General features: G+C 43.1%; 2 protein-coding genes across 2 annotated transcripts; both read left to right on the forward strand.

Moving 5' to 3' along the window:
* The first annotated feature begins 8,201 nt into the window (after positions 1-8,201).
* Positions 8,202-12,420, forward strand: LOC4343610 (protein FAR1-RELATED SEQUENCE 5). Its single transcript, XM_015792290.3, has 4 exons — positions 8,202-8,449; positions 8,783-9,110; positions 9,225-11,637; positions 11,725-12,420. Exons 2-4 carry the CDS (start codon positions 8,865-8,867, stop codon positions 11,775-11,777), a joined length of 2,712 nt encoding a protein of 903 aa, XP_015647776.1. The 5' UTR covers positions 8,202-8,449; positions 8,783-8,864; the 3' UTR covers positions 11,778-12,420.
* Positions 12,421-13,381: 961 nt separating this feature from the next.
* On the forward strand, positions 13,382-19,231 carry LOC4343611 (elongator complex protein 1). The gene is made up of 6 exons (XM_015792085.3): positions 13,382-13,774; positions 14,451-14,765; positions 14,839-17,933; positions 18,112-18,210; positions 18,331-18,675; positions 18,788-19,231. Exons 1-6 carry the CDS (start codon positions 13,613-13,615, stop codon positions 18,801-18,803), a joined length of 4,032 nt encoding a protein of 1,343 aa, XP_015647571.1. The 5' UTR covers positions 13,382-13,612; the 3' UTR covers positions 18,804-19,231.
* The last annotated feature ends 688 nt before the right edge of the window (positions 19,232-19,919 follow it).

A 19,919-nucleotide genomic window follows, 5' to 3' on the forward strand; every position in this document is an offset into this window, starting at 1 on the left:
GATAGGTTGGATTTGTTGGATAAAAAGTCTAAATCTGTTCTTCTAACTCAGGAGGAAATTGATTTTAGATGGTTTTGTAGGAATAGATTATCTACTCCTACGAGAGAAGAAGAAATTAAGTGGTATCAAAGGGCTAAAACTAAGGATATTTTGGAGGGTGATTCAAATACAAAGTATTTTTATTTGGTTGCTAACGGCAAACATACAAAAACCAGAATTTTTCAACTTCAAGATGGGGATCAATTGATAAATGGTGATGCAAATCTAAAATCGCATATTACCACTTATTATAAAGGCCTCTTTGGTCCTCCTGATGATTCTGATCTCCAGTTTGATGAAAATAAATTTGTGGACATCCCACAAGTATCTCAATTAGAGAATGAAGTTTTAATACAAGAATTCACTGAAAAGGAAATTAAAGAGGCTATTTTCTAAATGGAACATAATAAAGCTCCGGCTCCTAATGGATTTCCTGCTGAGTTTTATCAGGTCTTTTGGGATGTCATTAAGGATGATATGTTGGATCTTTTCAGAGATTTTCATAATGGTACTTTGCCTTTATTCTCCCTTAACTTTGGTACTATTATTCTTTTGCCTAAGTGTGCTGAGGCCATGAAAATTCAACAATATAGGCCTATCTGCTTACTTAATGTTAGTTTTAAGATCTTTACCAAAGTTGCTACGAATAGAATAATGAGTGTTGCTCAAAAGGTGATTAGCCCTACTCAAACTGCTTTTATACCTGGGAGAAATATTATGGAAGGTGTTGTTATTTTGCATGAAACTATGCATGAATTACATCGCAAAAATAAAAGTGTGATTTTTAAGATCGATTTTGAAAAAGCCTATGACAAGGTTAAATGGTCTTTTGTACAACAGACGCTCAGAATGAAAGGTTTCTCTCCTAAATGATGTGAGTGGATAACTTCTTTTATTCAAGGGGGACATGTTGGTATTAGAGTAAATGATCAGACCGGTAATAATTTTCAAACTTACAAAGGTCTAAGGCAAGGAGATCCTTTATCTCCAATTCTTTTTAATATAGTAGCAGATATGCTTACTGTCACGCCCTGAAGTTTTCCCCCTTTTGCTTGCTTTAAAAATTGGTTAAATAAATTGCCCGAAGAAATTATCTTAATTAACCTAGAGCTGAATTCCTTAATTAATAAATGCAAATAATAATCGGAATCGGCATGTGGAATTTTTCTTGGATTCTACATGTCAAAATATGCTAACAGGATTTTTAGTGGAATTTTCAGAGCCTTGGAAATAATTTTAACCAATTAAAAATGAGCATGTGCAATATATAAATCCCAGGAAAATCCTTTTTCTTTTTTTTTCTTTTCCCTCCTTTTCCTTTGTTGGGCCGTCGGCCCATCCCTCTCCCGCTCGGCCTTCCCCTTGTGGGCCGGCCCGTTCTCCTTCCCCCTCTCTCCGGGACGCTGACAGGTGGGGCCCACCTGTCAGGTCGTCCCCTTCCTCCAGCCACCCGCCTCCGACGGCAACCGCCGCCGAATCCGCCACTCCGCCGCCTCCTCCGCTCTTCCCGCGCCCACGCCGCGCCGCTCCCGCGTCCTCCCCACGTCGCCGCCTCTTCCCCCGCATCTCCCGGCCCGCGCGCGCGCTCGAGAGGGCGGGATTCGATTTCGAATCCCACCCCTCTCTCTCTCTCTCCTCCCCACGTCGCCGGCCAAATCGGGAGGGTTCCCGGCCACGTCCTCCCCTCCCTCGCCCATAAAAGCACTCTCCCGAGCCCCCTCTTTCGTTTTCCCTCATTCGCCGCGCTCTCCCGTGCCTCCTATCGCGCTTGCGCCGCTTGTTGCTAGCGCCGCCGCTTGCCGTCGCCTTCGGCCGCGTGCCACTGCCGCTAGGGTCGCCGCCGCGCCAACCCGCCACCGCCGTTAGCTTCGCCGCCGCGAGAGCTACCTCGGCCGCCGCTTCGTTGCCGCGAATCACCGCCGGAGCTCCGATTTCCCCGCGTCGCCGGTGTGCTCGCCATTGTTTCCATCTCCGGCCGGCCATTTTGGTCGTCGCGGTCGCTTTCTCCATCCCTAACGCCTCTCCATCTTCTCCTAGGGTGTCGCCGCCGCCCGTCCGTGCCTCCGCATCACCGGTCGTCGCCGCCGCTTTCTTCCTTCGCGCCGGCCGCCGTGCTCGAAGGTGAGGAATCCCCTCTCCTCCTTCCTTTCCTCTCTCTCCCATGAGCACCGCCGCCCTCCGCGCGTGCGCCGTCGTCTTCGGCCGCCGCCGCCGCCTTCGCGCCGGCCGCCGCCGTCTCCCGCGCCGCCGGTCACCGCCGGTGACCGCGCGTGCCGCCGCCGCCGCCCCATGGCTGGCCGGCCGGCTTGAGCCGTGCCGAGCATGCCGCCGCCACCTCCCTCCCTTGTGCCGCTGCCAATGGGGCCCACGTGCCGGCGCCCCCTTCCTCTCTCTTGAACCGCTGACAAGCGGGGCCCGCCTGTCGGCGCCCGCCCCCCCTTCTGCTGACGTCAGCCCTGGGCTTTATTGCGCAATAAATTGATTAAGGACTTTTCTTTATTAGTAAAAACACAGTTTATCTTCTAAAATTCATAAGTAATTCATCCGAGCTCCGTTTAAGTCCATTCAAGTCTCAGTAAATCAAGAAAAATGCAAAGAATCCATTAAAAATGGTTTTGTTTCCTGTTTCAGTAGTCTTATAGCATGTTTTGCTTGTGTGCTTTGTTTGTCGCGTAGATTTCGGCCGTTTCGTCGATCCGCGGTTTCTCGAAGATGTTGCTGAGGTCTCGTCAGTGCGAGAGCAAGGCAAGTCATGCAATACGTTTGATCATATTGTACCCAATTTACAAATATCCCGCATTTTTATTAAATGTTGCATCCTTTTGCAATGTCATGTGGGATGGGTCCTAATACTCAGCTATATATTGTTTACCATATGCCGTTGATAACTTGGGTATCAAAATGACTAGATGTTGGTTTAGGAAATGCTTAGCCATGCTTAGTTCAACTAGCACACACACGGGGATCACATTATTACATAGACTTTGACTATGAGCATAGCTTTGGTTTGGTGCCACCGTAATGGTGTTAGGTAATTAAAATACACTGAATGGTGGGCTGTGGGTGCATGGTTTTGCTGGTCGCACCCATGGCAATTAAGGACCGGTTCACGGGAAACCCTGGGAGACTTACCGTGCTTACCACAAGCGGGAGTGGGTAACTGCTTGATCTGAAGTATAGCTCGACCCTTTCCTAGGCACCGGGGGCGAGGGTGGGCGTGATGGAGTTGGGTCGGCCGGGGTGTCCGGTTGTCCAGCTGCCGAATTCACCGCGGCGCAAGAGGGGACCGCCCACTGCCTTTTGAGGGGTGGGGGTGAAACCTTAGCGTGGTGTGGATGGTTAGGGGAGGGTTATGTGGAGGGTCTTGTCACGATTTCCCCCTTTGCAGTATCATGGTGATACTTCGGGGCATGGCGACATGTGTGGAATCGTGTCTTGTGGGTACAGTTGTACACCTCTGGCCAGAGTAAAACTATTCGAATAGCCGTGCCCGCGGTTATGGGCGATCAACCAGATTCACCGTGATTAGTCTCACCCCTAGTTTAGCTTAATGAACTGGTGTAGTTCAGGTGGTTGGTTGGGCCTGTTGCAACGTGGTGTAGCGTTGGACAGTGATAGGTTAATATTGATTAATTACTACAGCTGTTTTACTACTTTCAACTACTGCTTTGAAATGCCTGCTTTATGCAAAAGAACCCCTAGCTTCCTTTGGTTATATCCTGCATCATACCTCCTCTTCCGGTATGACTTGCTGAGTACAGTGGGTAGTACTCAGTCTTGCTCTCTTTTCCCCCACACCAGAGCTGAAGATCTTCCTAGTTGGAGCTGTTTTGTCAAAGTTGGTTTCGTCGCTGCCGTCAAGGATTGCCTGTGGAGTGGAGTCGCTCGCTGCTGAAGTCAAGCTTCCCGGTTTAGCTCGCTTTTATCTTTCCCGCTGCATTTGTAATCTTTTCTATTTTTGTAAGACGTGGATCTGTATGTCAACAATTGTCGTTTGTGTACCCTGGCTGGTCTTGGACAGGGATTTAATGCACATTCAGCTTAGAAATTCTGGTTTGAGAATTTCTGGGCGTGACACTTACTTTATTAATTAAGAGGGCTAAAAATGCTGGTTCATTGAATGGGGTAGTCCCTCACCTAGTGGATGATGGTTTATCTATTTTACAGTATGCAGATGATACCATCATTTTTTTGGAACATGACTTACAACAAGCGAAGAATCTTAAATTGATTTTATATGTGTTTGAAAAGTTGTCTGACTTGAAAATAAATTTTCATAAGAGTGAATTATTTTGTTTTGGTCAGGCAAAAGAATATTATGATGAGTATTCTAACATCTTTGGTTATAAGTTTGGCTCTCTCCCTGTTAAATATCTTGGTATACCAATGCATGTTAGAAAACTGAATAATAGAGATTGGAAAATGATTGAGAAAATAATTGAGAAAAAACTTAGTAGTTGGAAAGGAAAACATTTATCTGTTGGGGGTAGACTGGTTTTGATTAACTATGTACTTTCAAGTTTAGTTATGTTTATGATATCTTTTTTTGAGATACCAAAAGGGGTTCTTCAAAAAATTGATTATTATAGATCACGGTTCTTTTAGCAAGGGGATGACCATAAAAAAAGTATAGACTTACTAGATGGGATATCATTTGTCAACCTAAGGATCAGGGAGGTTTAGGGGTTCATAACTTGGAAATACAAAACAAGTGTCTCTTGAGTAAGTGGTTGTTTAAGTTGATTTAACGAGGAAGGTGTGTGGCAAAATCTATTAAAGAGAAAGTATCTCTACAATCAGTCTATAACCCAAGTTAATAAGAAACAGGGCGATTCTTATTTTTGGTCAGGTCTCATGAAGGTCAAAGATACCTTCTTAGATATGGGTTCTTAGACTGTAAATAATGGGAAACAAATAAGGTTCTGGGAAGATAAATGGCTAGGAAACCTGGCTTTTAAAGACAAATATCCATCTTTATACTCTATTGTCTGAAGGAAAAGTTCTACTATTGCTAATGTTATGAGATCTGTTCCACTCAGTGTTTCCTTTAGGAGATCATTAGTTGGTCAGAATCTTGCATATTGGCATGAATTGTGTGCTTCTATTGTACATATTCAATTGAATCAATCCCCTGATAGCTTTAGATGGAATTATCATCAGAATGGAATATTTTCTGTTAGGTCGATGTATCTAGCTTTAATTAATAATGGTTATATTGAGAGAAACAAGATTATTTGGAAGCTTAAGATGCCACTTAAGATTAAGATTTTTGTGTGGTACTTGCTTAAAGGGGTTGTCCTAACCAAGAATAATTTGGCAAGACGAAATTGGAATGGTAGTTTAAGATGTTTTTGTATGAAAAATGAGACTATTCATCATCTTTTTATAGAGTGTCATTATGCAAAATTTGTTTGGAGAGCAGTACAGTTCTCTCTTGGTTTATACCTTCCTACTACCATATCTAATATGTTTGATGGTTGGCTCTTGGGGGTAGACAAGAAGAAGAGTAAACTCATACTTGTAGGAGCTTCTGCCATATGTTGTGCTCTGTGGTTGACTAGGAATAATATGGTTTTTGACAAATCACTATCTATCTCATATATGCAGGTGATTTTCAGGGCAACATATTGGTTCCGATTTTGGGCACAGTTGCAAATGTGTGAAGATGATCGAGAGCTTATGAAGGTTGCATGTCGTAGGCTTGAGACAACGGTCATGCAACTCCTTGCAAACTATGGATGGAGATTCACAAATAGACTTGAATAAATATGCTCTCCTTATCTTAGTTTGATCTTTTATTTTGTTGGGTGTGTTTAATTCATTTGAACTACACTCAGTGTTTGGGTGTTACTTTTATAATAATTGGCTGTAGCTCTGATGAGCAAAGGCCGGGATGTTTTATTCCATTATAAAAAAAAATTAACCCCTCCTACGTTAAGTGTTTTTTGGAACGGAGGTAGTATGTCGTGCGTACACAAGTACAAAATATTAGGATGTGATGTTTAAATTTGTTGCATTAAAATGCATTATGTTATAATACAAGGTTAGTTTATTTTGGAATAGAATGAGTATATCGCAGCGTGCCATTATATCGATCATATCGAAATTGTATAAAGACGGAGTCAAGGATAACTGGATAAGGTGCAGTGCTCCATATCGTTCTATTGACTTAGCTTTGTTGCGGGTGAAAAACAAAAGGGAAAAAAAAATCAACGCCCATCTTATATGTCAGACGTGTACACTGCAAGTTACACTTATCGCATTGAGCCATTGACCGTGAAAAATATATACCAGCAACCGCAGGTAAAATAGTTGGTTAGTTAGGACGACAAAGTGACCGTTTCAACGTCAGCAAACCAAAAGTAAAGAGTGTTTATCCGATACAATCTCAAAAAGTTTTTTCTTCTGAATCTTATCGACAGTTTGACTGTCACTCGAATTGTCTCCCAGCTGCATATGCTGCTTATAACATCCTGGCCGGCCGCCTCACGTACGTCGCCGGCCGGCAAGCCAAGCGCCGCCCGACACCTGCATGCACGACGACCTAGCCTCTGCGTCCAACCGGAAATCGCCGCGATTCGGCCGCCAGCGACAGGCACCTGGCCATGCATTAGCCGGCCGACGCAATTGCGCGTCGTACGTCGTCGTCGTTGCATCGCGACCCAGGCAGAGAGGAAAGTCAGGAGATTCAGACGTTCAGAGCTAATAGCATGCAGCAGCAGATGAATCTCGACGACTACCTGCTGAGAGTGTTGGTCGGATCAAGATCGAGCATGCAAAGTATTTCAACACGGCAGAGTGGCAAACAGACAGTTGGGACGATGTAACCTACTGCAGCTAGCTTGGAAGCTTCTGCCGACGGAGGATGTAATATGTTCAGCAATTAATGGGACACAATACGTACTACATGTCGATTCTAGCGTGTTCTCGTGATCATGTGCTAGCTTAGGTTAGCTTGACACTGCTCGTTAAGTTTGGCTACGATTAATGCCACTGATGCAAATGCTCCCTGTCGTCATATATATATATATATATATATATATATATATATATATATATATATATATATATATATATATATATATATATATATATATATATATATATATATATATATATATATATATATATATATATATATATATATATATATATATATATATATATATATATATATATATATATATGCTGGTGATTAATTTCTAGCCGTTCACCGATCAGCTAGCCGCCTAGCCGTCATGTCAACACGGCTGTGCAGATGGGCACGGTCGTCTCGCGGATGTAACCCATGGTGTATTGTACATGGGAGAGATCGATATACATCGAGCTATAGCTAGCGAGAGGCCGGCCGGCAGGTCACACGTAAACGTCGTCGGCGACAGGAGTGGGATGGACAGAGATATGCTATATCTGTCTTTTAATATATCTTTTAATATATGGTTTCATTAACTTTTTCTAATAAACTTTTGATCATCCATCTTATTTAAACTTTTAATAAAACTATGAAAACCTTTTAAGTCGTGCTTAAAAAACATAAATCAAGTTACAATAAAAATAAATAATCATTACATATAATTTTTTAATTAAGAAAATGGTTAAACGTGCCTCAAACAATCAATGATATCATACACCAATACTTGAGGTTATATTCACCGGGATTTAATTTGGATAGGCTTATCTAGTGGCACGCGCCAGCGAGCCTGGACTGTCAAATCAAGGAGGATTGCGTACTAATCATGTAACTAAAACGGGAAAACACTGCCAATACTCAATAGGGACATGGCCGGCATGCTGCCCATTCCGAACTTGATCGAGCATTAAACTAGTAGCAATTTAGCATGACATGGTACTCGTCTACACGTGTCTGGCCACTGTATTTAGTACAGTATTCGGTCTTCTCTTCAGACACTGCACTTTGCGAAACCGTAAGCACGAACAGGGCACTTCGTTTTGAAGAAACTGCACCGGGTTTGTTTCGAGATTAGTGCACAAGATCAACGGCAGAGGGGGTCTGCTTCAGTTGCGGTTTAACTCACGATCTGGGCTGATGCTACGGCCCACTTTGCTTTTGCGTGAGGCCCATATATCCGGCCCGTGGGTCCACGCGGTGTGGATTTCGGCCCAATAGCCCATAACCACCTCCCTTACTCCTCAGCCCGGTTGTCCCCAGATCCCCCTCTTGTCACCGAGGCGGCGAGCGGAGCGAAGCGCCGGTGGCCGGCGGCGCAGCGACCCGCGGAGGAGCGAGGCGGACGTGCGGCGGCGCATCGAGAGGAGCAGGTGGCTGCGGAGGCGCGACCGGCATAGGGAGCCCCGCTGGAGAGGGGTCAGCGGCGCGGGTGCGTGTCATCCGTCGGCCGCGTCTCCATCTCGGATCGCCGGAGAGGGAGGAGGGGTGGGGGTGGTACAGGTGCGTTCTTTGATTCCCCTGCGGTGAGATGAGCTAGCCTGCCATGGATTCGCTGTGCTGTTCCTACTTAGCTCGGTGATCTTCGTTGTAAGCGTGGTCAAATTTGACTTTACAATTTTACATTATGTGTGCTGCTTCTAGTCTCGCGCCGCCTCTAAGCACATTCTTTTTCCCCCTTTCTTTATACTTCTGACCCGTCGAGTAGAACTTTTTTGACATCAATCGTGCTTGCATTCTACTACTAGAATGTTAGTTCTTGAAGAGAGATAACAGATTGTGCATTTGTTCATTCCATTTCTTTTGTTTTTTCATTCCATTTCTTTTTTTGACAAGGAGGAGAGAGACGGGCACCTAGGAGAAGCTTCACCGGTTTCTATCAAGTAAGCTTGTTGTATGAGTGAGGTTACAGAACACAATGTCCAGCAATAGCGGGGGTAGCGCGAAGGAGAAAGATCCTGAAAATGCTCCGGAGCTTGTGGCACTGCCGTTGGTCCGGACCCTGAGGCCTGTTCATGCAGTGATTGATCCTGCCGCTGACCCGAGATCAGCACAGCTGTCTTGGCCGGGCCATGTAGTCCTCCTGCCTCCATATGCAACATGGCCTCATCATGTGCCGACCCTGCCACCAGCGGTGAATCCTGCAAATCCACAACAAAACGTGGTACTGCGATTTTATAGTTGCCTATGTGACTTTCTTGATCTAGGTGTTGAGGGATATGTTCATATATCGCCTCCTTCTTATTGATTGTGCTGTGCTGCAATTTGTGATTGGCAGGATGTGGCGGCGGCTGATGTTAGTCCTGACGTTGGTTGTTGTGATGAGAAGATGTTGCCAAAGGTAGATATGCTGTTTGATGGCGAAAAAGAGGCATACGATTTCTACAATGCGTATGCAGAGATGGTGGGCTTCTTTGTCCGGAGATCAACACTCTGGACAACGTCAAAGAACATAATCACTAGGAGAACTTTTGTCTGCTCGAGAGAAGGTTTTCGGGAGAAGAAGAGGGGCACCAAAGAAGCAAAGTGCCCGCGGCCTGAAACAAGAATTGGGTGCCCTGCGAGCATGACCATTAGACTTAATACCAACGGCAAGTACCGTTTGACAGAGTTTGTACCAAACCATAACCATCAACTTGCAACAGCATCTACAATGCATATGCTGAAGGCTAAGAAAATCAGGCTTAAAGCACGGGCTGCGAGAGAAAATCTGGTTGATGATACTGTGAGGACGCCAGAATTTGGGAGTGAAGATGAGGCATATGAATTTTACAGCATGTATGCTGGGAAAATTGGTTTCAATGTGAGAAGGGCAAGCATGACTATGAATGCTGAAAATGTCATCACAAGAAGGATGTTTGTTTGTTCAAAAGAAGGTTTCCGTGAGAAGAAAAGAGGGGCAAAAAGAGTAAAGAAGCCTCGCCCAGAGACCCGAACTGGTTGTCCAGCGTGTATGGTCATTAGACTTACATCTAATGGCAAATATCATGTAACAGAATTTGTTACCTTCCATAATCACCAGCTTGGTGCAACAGTACCTTCTGATCTTGTGGCAACATCACAAAGTACAGAAACTGGTCAAGATGATGGACTGGATTTGGTTGATGGTTCAGCTGATGCTAATATCCACAGGCAAAATCTTATAATTGGAAATATCATGGCAACATCTCTAGAAGGTAGAAGTAACAAAAGATTCAAGTGTACAAAGGTTCCTCACTATGGTGATGTAGGTGCTACTCTAGAGTACCTGCAAAAGATGCAACATGATAACCCTTCATTCTTCTTTGCAGTAAAATCTGATGATGATGGGAACTTGACAAACTTTCTATGGTCAGATTCAAAGTCTATCATGGATTTTGTCCACTTTGGTGATGTGGTATGTCTTGATTCAACGTATGCATTGCAGGGCTATGGTAGGCCACTTGCTTTATTTACGGGTGTGAATCATCACAAGCAAACTGTTATCTTTGCTGCTGCATTGCTTTATGACGAAAGTGTGGAGGCTTTCAGATGGTTGTTTGATACTTTTAAGATGGCAATGAATGGAACTCAGCCCAAAACATTGTTAACTGATAGATCTGATGCAATAAGTGAAGGTGTTGCAGCAAGTTGGCCTGCGACAGCCCATCGTTATTGTGTCTGGCAAATTTACCAAAACGCTCTTCAGCAGTTGAGTCAAGCATTTCATGGGTCAAAAACCTTAGATTACTGCTTCCAGAAATGCCTATTTGACTCTGAAGATGAGCCTGAGTTTTTGACAGCATGGAGAGAAATGTTGGAAAAGTATGACCTAGAAGATAATCAATGGCTAGCAGATTTGTTCTCTCTTAAGGAGAAATGGGCACTACCATATGGCCGCGAGGCATTTTGTGCTGATATGAAAAGTGTCCAGCAGAAGGAGAGCTTGGGCACTGAGCTTAAGAAACACTTATCCCTAGAATTTGACCTTTTGAGTTTCTTCAAGCAGTTTGAAAGAGTATTGTGTGACCGCCGATCAACAGAATTGCAGGCTGATGTGGATGCTAGTCAGAGTACAAAGAAGCCACCACCTATGCGAGTGTTAAGGCAAGCTTCCAATATATATACACCTGCTGCCTTTAAAATGTTCGAGAGGGAGTTTGAGTTATACATGGATTGCATGTTATACAACTGTGGTGAGATGGGCACAATTTCTGAGTATAGGGTAGTCATTGAGGACAATCCAAAAGATCATTTTGTTAAATTTGATTCGCTTAATTCCATGGTAAACTGTAGCTGTAAAGGGTTTGAATTCGTAGGCATTCCATGCCGCCATATGCTAAAGGTACTTGACACCAGGAATATCAAGGACCTTCCTCCTCAATACTTCTTGAAAAGGTGGAGAAAGGATGCTAAATCAGGATCTCCAAACTGTAGTTATTCATTCCCACTTGATGGTGATCCTCAGTTGGTTCAAACAAAACGTTATAACTTGCTGTGTCGGATGTTCAGCATAGCAGCAGCTAGGGCTGCAACCTCTATAGAAACTTTTGCATATATGGAAAACCAATCAAGCATATTTATGGACCAAGTAGAACAAGCTCTTCAAACAAGGCCCCCAGACATCGCTGCCATGATTGGGGCTCATTGTGATCAAACACAAAATCCAATTGACAATATCGTCGCAGGAGGTCTACACAGCCATACTAATTTCATCAATGGCCCTGCTGATGGTACTTATTATATTATTCTTTTACCATTAAAAACTATATTGCTGGCTTGCTGCCATAGATCTTATTAATGATCTTATTTGCATGCAGGTTCCCTAACCTTTCCATTTACATTGGGTGCTGGTGTGTTGGATTACCGCTAGATAGTGACTAATTTCTTACAAGTACTAGCCACAAGGAGCTGCGAATTCTGTACAGTGATCTTTTCGTGGAAATGCATTTTATATATCACCAGAAAATTCCAGGTTATGTCCCTCTGCTGACCCACTTCCTCATCCAGGTGATTACATGGTAATATTGTGCATCTTGCTGGCTGGCAATTTGACAATGCTTACACATTATACCGTAGAGCTGAGAATAGTGATGGCTAGCCCATCCATTGTACATGTAATTTTCAGATAAAGTTTAGAGAATGATGAAAAGTTTCCATCGGTGTATTTACTGAAACAATATTAGAAAATCCATTTGGTCACTTATTAGTTGTTATTACTAACTAATAGTCATTTCAACTCAACAACAAAAGTCTGTAGCCTTTAAGTTGTCTCCTGCAGTCATTCCTGTTTAGAGGAAGTTGGCAATCTATCTTCTGTCAGTGTGGTGGAATGTCGAGTGATGAATTTGGGGTTCCTCAAGTGAGAAGAATTGCTTTGGTGACTGATGGGCTCCTTACTAGTGATACGTATGGTGCAGCGAAGCCGGATAGGATGTAACAGTTTCAATTTTGATGTACATATGATGTCGAACCAGTATTTTGATCACCTAGAGTAAACTGTTTGATTATGCTTACTCTCTCTTTGTGTGTGATGTCCTCAAAGAATTTTGAGAAAGATGTCAGGATGCATGGAGCAAACGAGCAAATAATCGTGCTCGTGCAGGTGAAATATTGTCGAAGTTTCTCTCTCCCTTAATCAGAAGTTTGCAACAAAAGAAGGCTTTGAAATCAAATACCGGTAAAAAAATTATCGAAATACTCCTACCTGCTTAGATTCTGTGAGATTTCTACGTTGTGTAAACAGCCCCAAAATTGGAGACCTTTGTTCTGTTGGATTTTTCCAATAGGCTTTCTGCACGATTGTACTGAGTTAACAATTTAACATGCTCGCACGGGAAATAATTCTCCGTTTCTAGCTTAAAGTGAATCGTTCATCGTGAAATTCCTACATTCGAAATGAAAATTTTAAATTCGTTTTGAGTGTGTTTTGATTTTCTTTTCTTTAAAGGGAGGGCGCTTTGATTTTCACTGCTGCTCGGTACTTCGGGTGTGTTCTTTTCTCTCGTACCCAACATCCAGTCACTTATTTTCCATGTGCACGTTTTTCAAATTTATAATTAATATGTTTTTAAATTATATAAAATAGTTGCTTCAAAAATCATATTAATTTATTTTTAATTTTTTAATTAATACTTAATTAATTATGTATTAATTTGTAGCTCCGTTTCCGAGTAGAAAGGGTTCTGAAAAGTTCCAACCCTCTAGAACACAGCTCAGCCTCATCTTTTCGCTTCTACTTATATGAGTAAATATATTTACAAGCTAAAATTTGAATTTCCAACCTTAAATTTGGAGTTGATTTTGAAGTTTTTCATCTTAGTTTATTTTTCATTCTTTGTTTTAGATCACTAAAAACACATATATAAAAGTTTTATTCCCAAGTTATTTTAAGTTTGCAAATATGCCCTGGTCGTTGCTAGCAAGAACCCTTTTGAAAACATAAAAACGATTTTAACAGTAACCCTCGGATCTTCCGTGGACGGCCCAGATCGACACGGGTGGGGGATCGAGCCCCCCACCTTGAAGCCCTCCCAACTCATATTTTTGCCAAAACCTCCCCAAACCCTAGACACCCGCCGCCGCGGCCCATCAACTCCGGCGAGCTCCACCCGCCGCCCTCCACCCTCCTCCCTCCCTCCGTCTCCGTCTCTCCCCGGATCTCCTCCCGCGGCCGGAAGGGATCCACCGGCCACCGGCGGCGGGGGGATGAAGAACCTAAAGGTGGTTACCCGGATAGCGCAGAAGCTTCAGCTCCAGCTCGACGGGGAGACCGTGGTAGTCTCCGCCGTCGACGCCGAGCGCCGCCGCGCCTTCTTCGTCTCCTCCGAGAACTTCCTCTACTCCGTCGACCTCCCCGCCCCCACCCAGGTACGGTTCCTCTGCTCACCAATTTGTTATACTGCTTGAAATCTTCGTTTTATTGTTTGCCTCGCAACGTAGCAATAGTAGTACCACGCTCAGTACAAGAGGGATACACATATTATATGGTGTTAATTTACCATGCGTATGATTCTCAGATTCCAGTTTTTTGGGTCAATACACCCGTTTATACTGCTAACTAAATTTGGGCAGAACACTATGATTTTTTTTTTTTGTACAACGAAACAAACAAACACATCATCATCTTCAATTTGCTATGGTAGCACTGAGCGTGTACCTTCTAACCTAAATATTTGATATTTAGGACAAGATCTTTTTCAAACTTTTAAAATTCCAACCATCAATAATTTCTCAAATTCTTAGTTTAAAACAAAAGTAATGGTGTTTGTAGATTTTCCTTGGAAAGTACTTCCTGCTTCTGTTTATATACGACGTCGTCATATATAAATGGAAGGAGAGTAATATCATAAACTTGCTATATTTTATAAACTTTTTCTAGTATAAATTTTATGGTTGGAATTTTGAAAGTTTGATCAAATCTTGTCCTAAACGTCAAATATTTATGGCCGAAGGGAGTATATAATCTGTTTTTTTAGTCGATATGATTATTACCTTTTCTTTTGCTAGTATTTCTGTTTTGCTGATTGCCTATTTTGTCTTTCAGCAATCACTGCAATGGAGCGAAAGTACCCTAGACTCTGATGCAGAGGAGGTTGTTCTTGAACCTGGAGATTACATAGTTGCCATGGATTATCTAATGGAGAAGGAGTCTTTGCTGCTTGGTTCATCAACCGGTTGTCTATTATTGTATAATGTGGATGAGAAAACTACTGAAGTTGTGGGACGACTGGAGGGTGGTGTGAAGACCATTGCTTCTAGTCCTGATGGGGCCCTTATTTCTGTTACGACCGGGTTTGGACAATTGCTCATCATGACAAACGATTGGGAAGTGCTGTTTGAGACTTCTCTCGACCCTCATGTAAGTTTTTGTTTACATGATCTGACTAAAGATATGACTAAAATGTTCTCATTCTACACATGCTTGTTTCCAGTGTGATCTTACAGGTGATATCAACAGTCCCAATGGTCACATCCAAAGTTCTATTTCTTGGCGGGGTGATGGAAAGTTTTTTGCTACTCTTGGTGGGCTTGAAGGGAGCTCTCAGAAACTTACTATTTGGGAACGTGAATCAGGAAATATACATTCTTCTTCAGATACCAAGGCTTTTATAGGAGCATCACTTGATTGGATGCCAAGTGGAGCCAAGGTTGCCACTGCCCATGACCGGAAGACAGAGGGAAAGTGCCCTCTCATTGTATTCTATGAAAAGAATGGCTTAGAAAGGAGCCACTTTTCCATTGATGAGCCAGCAGAGGCTGTCATCCAAGCTTTAAAATGGAACTGCAATTCTGAACTCTTAGCTGCTCTAGTCTCTTGTGGCCAGTATGATGTTATCAAAGTATGGTCCTGCAGTAACAATCACTGGTACTTGAAACAAGAACTGCGATACACAAAGAAAGAAGGGGTGAGGTTCTATTGGGATCAAACAAAACCAATGCATCTCATCTGCTGGACATTAGGTGGTCAGGTTATTACGCACAGGTTTGCTTGGACTACTGCTGTCAGTGAGACTTCAATTGCGCTTGTTATTGATGGTTCCCATGTCCTTGTAACTCCTCTCAGTTTGGGTCTCATGCCACCCCCCATGTCTTTGTTCCATCTTACATTTCCTTGTGCTGTGAATGAGGTTTCTTTTCTATCCTATAACTCGAAAAACCATATTGCTGCTTATCTTTCTAATGGCAGCTTGTGTGTGTCGGTACTTCCGGTGGCAGATACTTGGGAAGAGTTTGAAGGCAGTGGCATAAGTGTTGACCCTTGCTTTTCTGAGTCAACATTGAATAACTATATGCACCTGACTTGGATTGATACGTGTACCTTGATCGGCATTTGTTGCCGCGCTGATGCCTTCTCTTCAACACCAATGAGGTCCAGTGAAGCTAGTAGCCTTCTAGAGAAAAATGACTCGCCATATTTTATCAATGAGATTGAACTTGTATGTTCCGAGGATTCTTTGCTAGGTTCAGCCTGTTCATCAGGTTGGCAGGCAAAAATATCGAAGAAAATGCCTCTGCAGGCTGCAGTTATTGGAATATCTCAAAATCCAGCAAAAGAAGGTTCAGCCTTTATTCAGTTAAGTGGAGGAAGGGTTGTTGAATACTGCTCAAAAGTGAATTTGTTTAGAATGTCTGCCCCGGTACAAGTTAGTGAAACAGGTTCCGACCATACTTTTCCAACATCATGCCCTTGGATGACTGCTGTTCAATGCCATGAAAATGGAATGGTTAGGACACTTCTCTTTGGACTTGATGATAGCAGCAAGTTGCATGTGGGCAAAAGGTTATTAAGCAGTAACTGTAGCAGCTTCACATTCTATTCCAGTGCTTATGGAGCAAAAGAGCAGGTTGTGACCCACTTGCTTGTGACTACTAAGCAGGATCTTTTATTCATCGTGGATATCAGTGAGATTTTACTTAAAAATGGCGAAGTGACAACCGATAGCCATATCAGGAGTCATCCTCGAGGAAAGCAAAGCAAAGAGCATATCACTGTATGGGAAAAGGGGGCAAAGCTGATTGGTGTTCTCCATGGTGATGAAGCAGCTGTCATAATGCAAACCACCCGTGGTAACTTGGAGTGTATCTACCCCAGGAAGCTGGTCCTTGTTTCAATTGTTCAGGCACTGGTTCAGGGACGTTTTAGAGATGCATTTGACATGGTAAGGCGCCATCGGATTGATTTCAATATGGTTGTTGACTACTGTGGCTGGAAATCTTTTATGAAGTCAGCGGCAGATTTTGTTAAACAAGTCAATAACCTTAGCCACATCACTGAATTTGTTTGTTCAATAAAGAATGAGAATGTCAGCAGCAAATTGTATGAGACCTACATATCATTTCCTGATCACTGTGCAACCTCTGTGGCTGATACTGTAAATACTCATGGTCTGTTGTCAGACAACAAAGTCACATCTGTACTGATGGCAATTCGAAAAGCCCTTGAGGTGCAGGTGGAAGAAAGCTCATCAAGAGAACTCTGCATACTGACTACTTTAGCCCGTAGCGAACCTCCTCTGTTGGAGGAAGCACTGAATAGAATAAAAGTTATCCGAGAACTGGAACTTCTTGGGGTTGATGATGCCAGGAGAAAGCTCTACCCATCTGCTGAAGAGTCCCTGAAGCACTTGCTATGGTTAACCGAACCAGAAGCTGTTTTTAATGCTGCTTTGGGACTGTATGATCTGAATCTTTCTGCTATAGTAGCTTTAAATTCCCAAAAAGATCCAAAAGAGTTCCTTCCTTTTCTCAAGAGTCTTGAATGCCTTCCTCCTGCTATTATGAAGTACACAGTTGATTTAAGACTCGGAAGATATGAAAGTGCTCTCAAGAACATTGTTTCTGCTGGCGACGAGTATCATGAGGACTGTATGAAACTCCTCAACGCTAACCCTCAATTGTTCCCTTTGGGGCTCCAGTTATTCACTGACCCAGATAAAAGGCATCAAATTCTTGAGGCATGGGGTGATCAACTTTCTGAAGAGAAATGCTTTGCAGATGCTGCAATAACTTATCAATGCTGTTCGTCGTATCAGAAATCTTTGAAGGCGTATCGTGATTGTGGGGATTGGAGAGGTGTGTTCACTGTTGCAGGTCTTCTGAAGTTTAAAAAGGAAGAAATTCTTCAACTAGCACATGACCTATGTGATGAGTTCCAAGCACTTGGGAAACCTGGAGATGCTGCTAAAATAGCACTGGAGTATTGCTCAGATGTCGATAGAGGTGTTGGTTACTTTATCACGGCAAGAGAATGGGAAGAAGCTCTTCGGGTAGCTTATATGCACAGCAGGCAAGATCTGGTTGATACTGTTAGAGATGCAGCTTTGGAATGTTCTGCTTTGCTGATTTCTGAGTATCAGGAAGGATTGCTAAAGGTGGGCAAATATCTGGCCCGTTATGTTGCTGTACGGCAGAGGAGACTGTCACTTGCAGCCAAGCTCCAGTCTGAAGACCGATTTATGGATGTTGAAGACGACAGCATTTCAGAAGTCAGCACTAGCTTCAGCGAAATGAGTGCATATACCACAAGGTGTGTCATCTGCCATTTTTATCTGCGCATCCTCTCTGACCCAATTTTATCTTCTGTTTTTAGTTCTTTTTTTCACTATTTAGTTCCAAGTCCTCCTGCTTTAGGATCAACTGAAACTTCAATCAATGTTGAGTAACATTGTTGAACCCATACGAAATTCTAAATGCTGCTCGTGCAGGTCAACAAAGGAATCTAGTGCTTCCGTCATATCTAGCAGTGCCAGCAAGTCAAGAGGGGCAAGGCGACAAAAGAAAGGTGGCAAGATACGAGCTGGAAGGTAGGCGGCTTCTGTTGAGAGTTTTTTTTTTTAAATAAAATAAAATAAAATCCGAGTGGTTTCTTAAGACGTCAATTCTCCGTTTGTTTTTTCAACTCACCGTCAACTTTATTTGTGCAGCCCTGGGGAGGAGATGGCACTTGTGGAGCATCTCAAAGGGATGTCTCTGACCTCCGGTGCTCTAACTGAGCTTAAAAGCCTACTTGTGGTTCTAATACAACTGGGAAGAGAAGAAACCGCCCGTCAGGTGCAGCTGGCTGGAGACAATTTTGAGGTATCTCAAAGGGCTGCAGTCAAGTTGGCTGAGGATACTGTATCCAACGACAAGATAGACGAGAATGCACATACGCTTGAGAATTACGTGAAAATGCTGAGAGCTCATCAGTCAGCTGATAGTGAAACCACCTGTTGGCGAATCAAAGCATTGTCGCCGCCTTGGACCGGGGTATACTCCAATTCACATGAGTGAGTCATTATTACTCTGTTAAGAATAAACTAGTACTATTAGCCCATCTTTCCCTTCAGAGTAAATTGACAAGGAGTTGACCGTGTTGTGGTTTTGAAAAAACGTTTACAGGCATGCTGAATGTTGATGAGTGGTAAGCAGCGGTAACTGTTGGAATGGAATTGAACGAGAGGCCTCAACAATGATTGCCATATCATTCTGTGGCGGCTGTCAAGGGTAACCCGGCTATATATCGATCGCAGCCAATTCAGGATATTTATGGTGTTCTGCCACTTGGGTGGATTGTTACGTCAAAGTGGTGAAACATTTTTGCTTATAAATCAGGATGTTGGAGGCCGCAGCCGAGCCCGCTTGAGCTTTTTGCTGCTTCCATTTGTGGTATAATTTTGATCGAGTAGTTATATGCATGGAGGAATAAAAAGTTACATCATCTGTTCATCTGAAAATTGGGTGTTGTAGACTTGTAGTGAATAGTGATTGTGAGACATTTAACTATTTGCCACTTTTAAGATGTGGCATTTAACAGTTGGAAGAAGTCGTGTTGTTTTCCTGAAATTTGTAGTATCTCTTTTGTAGCGGTTGAATTGTTGAAATCCGTATTTCGATTTTTTCAATATTTCAGAATGGGTAATTTCATTTCCTTCAAAAGTTTGAGCAGCCGTGCGGAATTTCATGTCCGGGAAATTTCGAGTCGTTAGTACCCAGAATTTTCGCTCACTGCTCGAATTTTGACCCATTGGGCCGAGGACTTTTGACCCATAAGTCCGCGTAAATTTGGCCCATATGTGGAGAGATTTAGGCCCACTCGTACTCAGAATTCCGGCCCATAGATCGGTTGAATTTCAGCCCATTAGTGAGAGTGATTTCGACCGATTAGAGCACGTGTCTTGGGCCCCATGATTCGCGTGCTTTCTGGCCATTCGGACGATCTGCCGAATTCGGCTCATAGGTCCTGGATTTGGGCCGTTTGGTCCGCTGAGTTTTGGCCCATAAACTTGGCTTTTCAGTTGATGGCTATCACGTTACGATCTTAGAACATTCACCACACAAAAAATTAAGTACACATGAAAACAGTTCTTTACTGTTACATCCTACAAATAAATAAAGTGACTTCATCGCAATGCCAAACGGAGCCTTAGAACATTCGTCACACGAAAAATCAAGGACACGAACAAATGTCAGGGAATTAAGTTTGGTTCAGTGCGTGTAATAGCTCACTTGGCATAATAATACAATCAAATGT

The sequence above is a fragment of the Oryza sativa genome, chromosome 7, assembly GCF_034140825.1.
Source record: "Oryza sativa Japonica Group chromosome 7, ASM3414082v1".
Lineage (NCBI taxonomy): Eukaryota > Viridiplantae > Streptophyta > Magnoliopsida > Poales > Poaceae > Oryza > Oryza sativa.

Coding starts and splice junctions, on each gene's coding strand:
- LOC4343610 (XM_015792290.3), top strand. CDS start 8,865: ATGTCCAGCAATAGCGGGGGTAGCGCGAAGGAGAAAGATCCTGAAAAT. Junction 9,111..9,224: donor CAAATCCACAACAAAACGTG/GTACTGCGATTT, acceptor TGTGATTGGCAG/GATGTGGCGGCGGCTGATGT. Junction 11,638..11,724: donor CATCAATGGCCCTGCTGATG/GTACTTATTATA, acceptor ATTTGCATGCAG/GTTCCCTAACCTTTCCATTT.
- LOC4343611 (XM_015792085.3), top strand. CDS start 13,613: ATGAAGAACCTAAAGGTGGTTACCCGGATAGCGCAGAAGCTTCAGCTC. Junction 13,775..14,450: donor ACCTCCCCGCCCCCACCCAG/GTACGGTTCCTC, acceptor TTTGTCTTTCAG/CAATCACTGCAATGGAGCGA. Junction 18,211..18,330: donor GGCAAGATACGAGCTGGAAG/GTAGGCGGCTTC, acceptor TTATTTGTGCAG/CCCTGGGGAGGAGATGGCAC.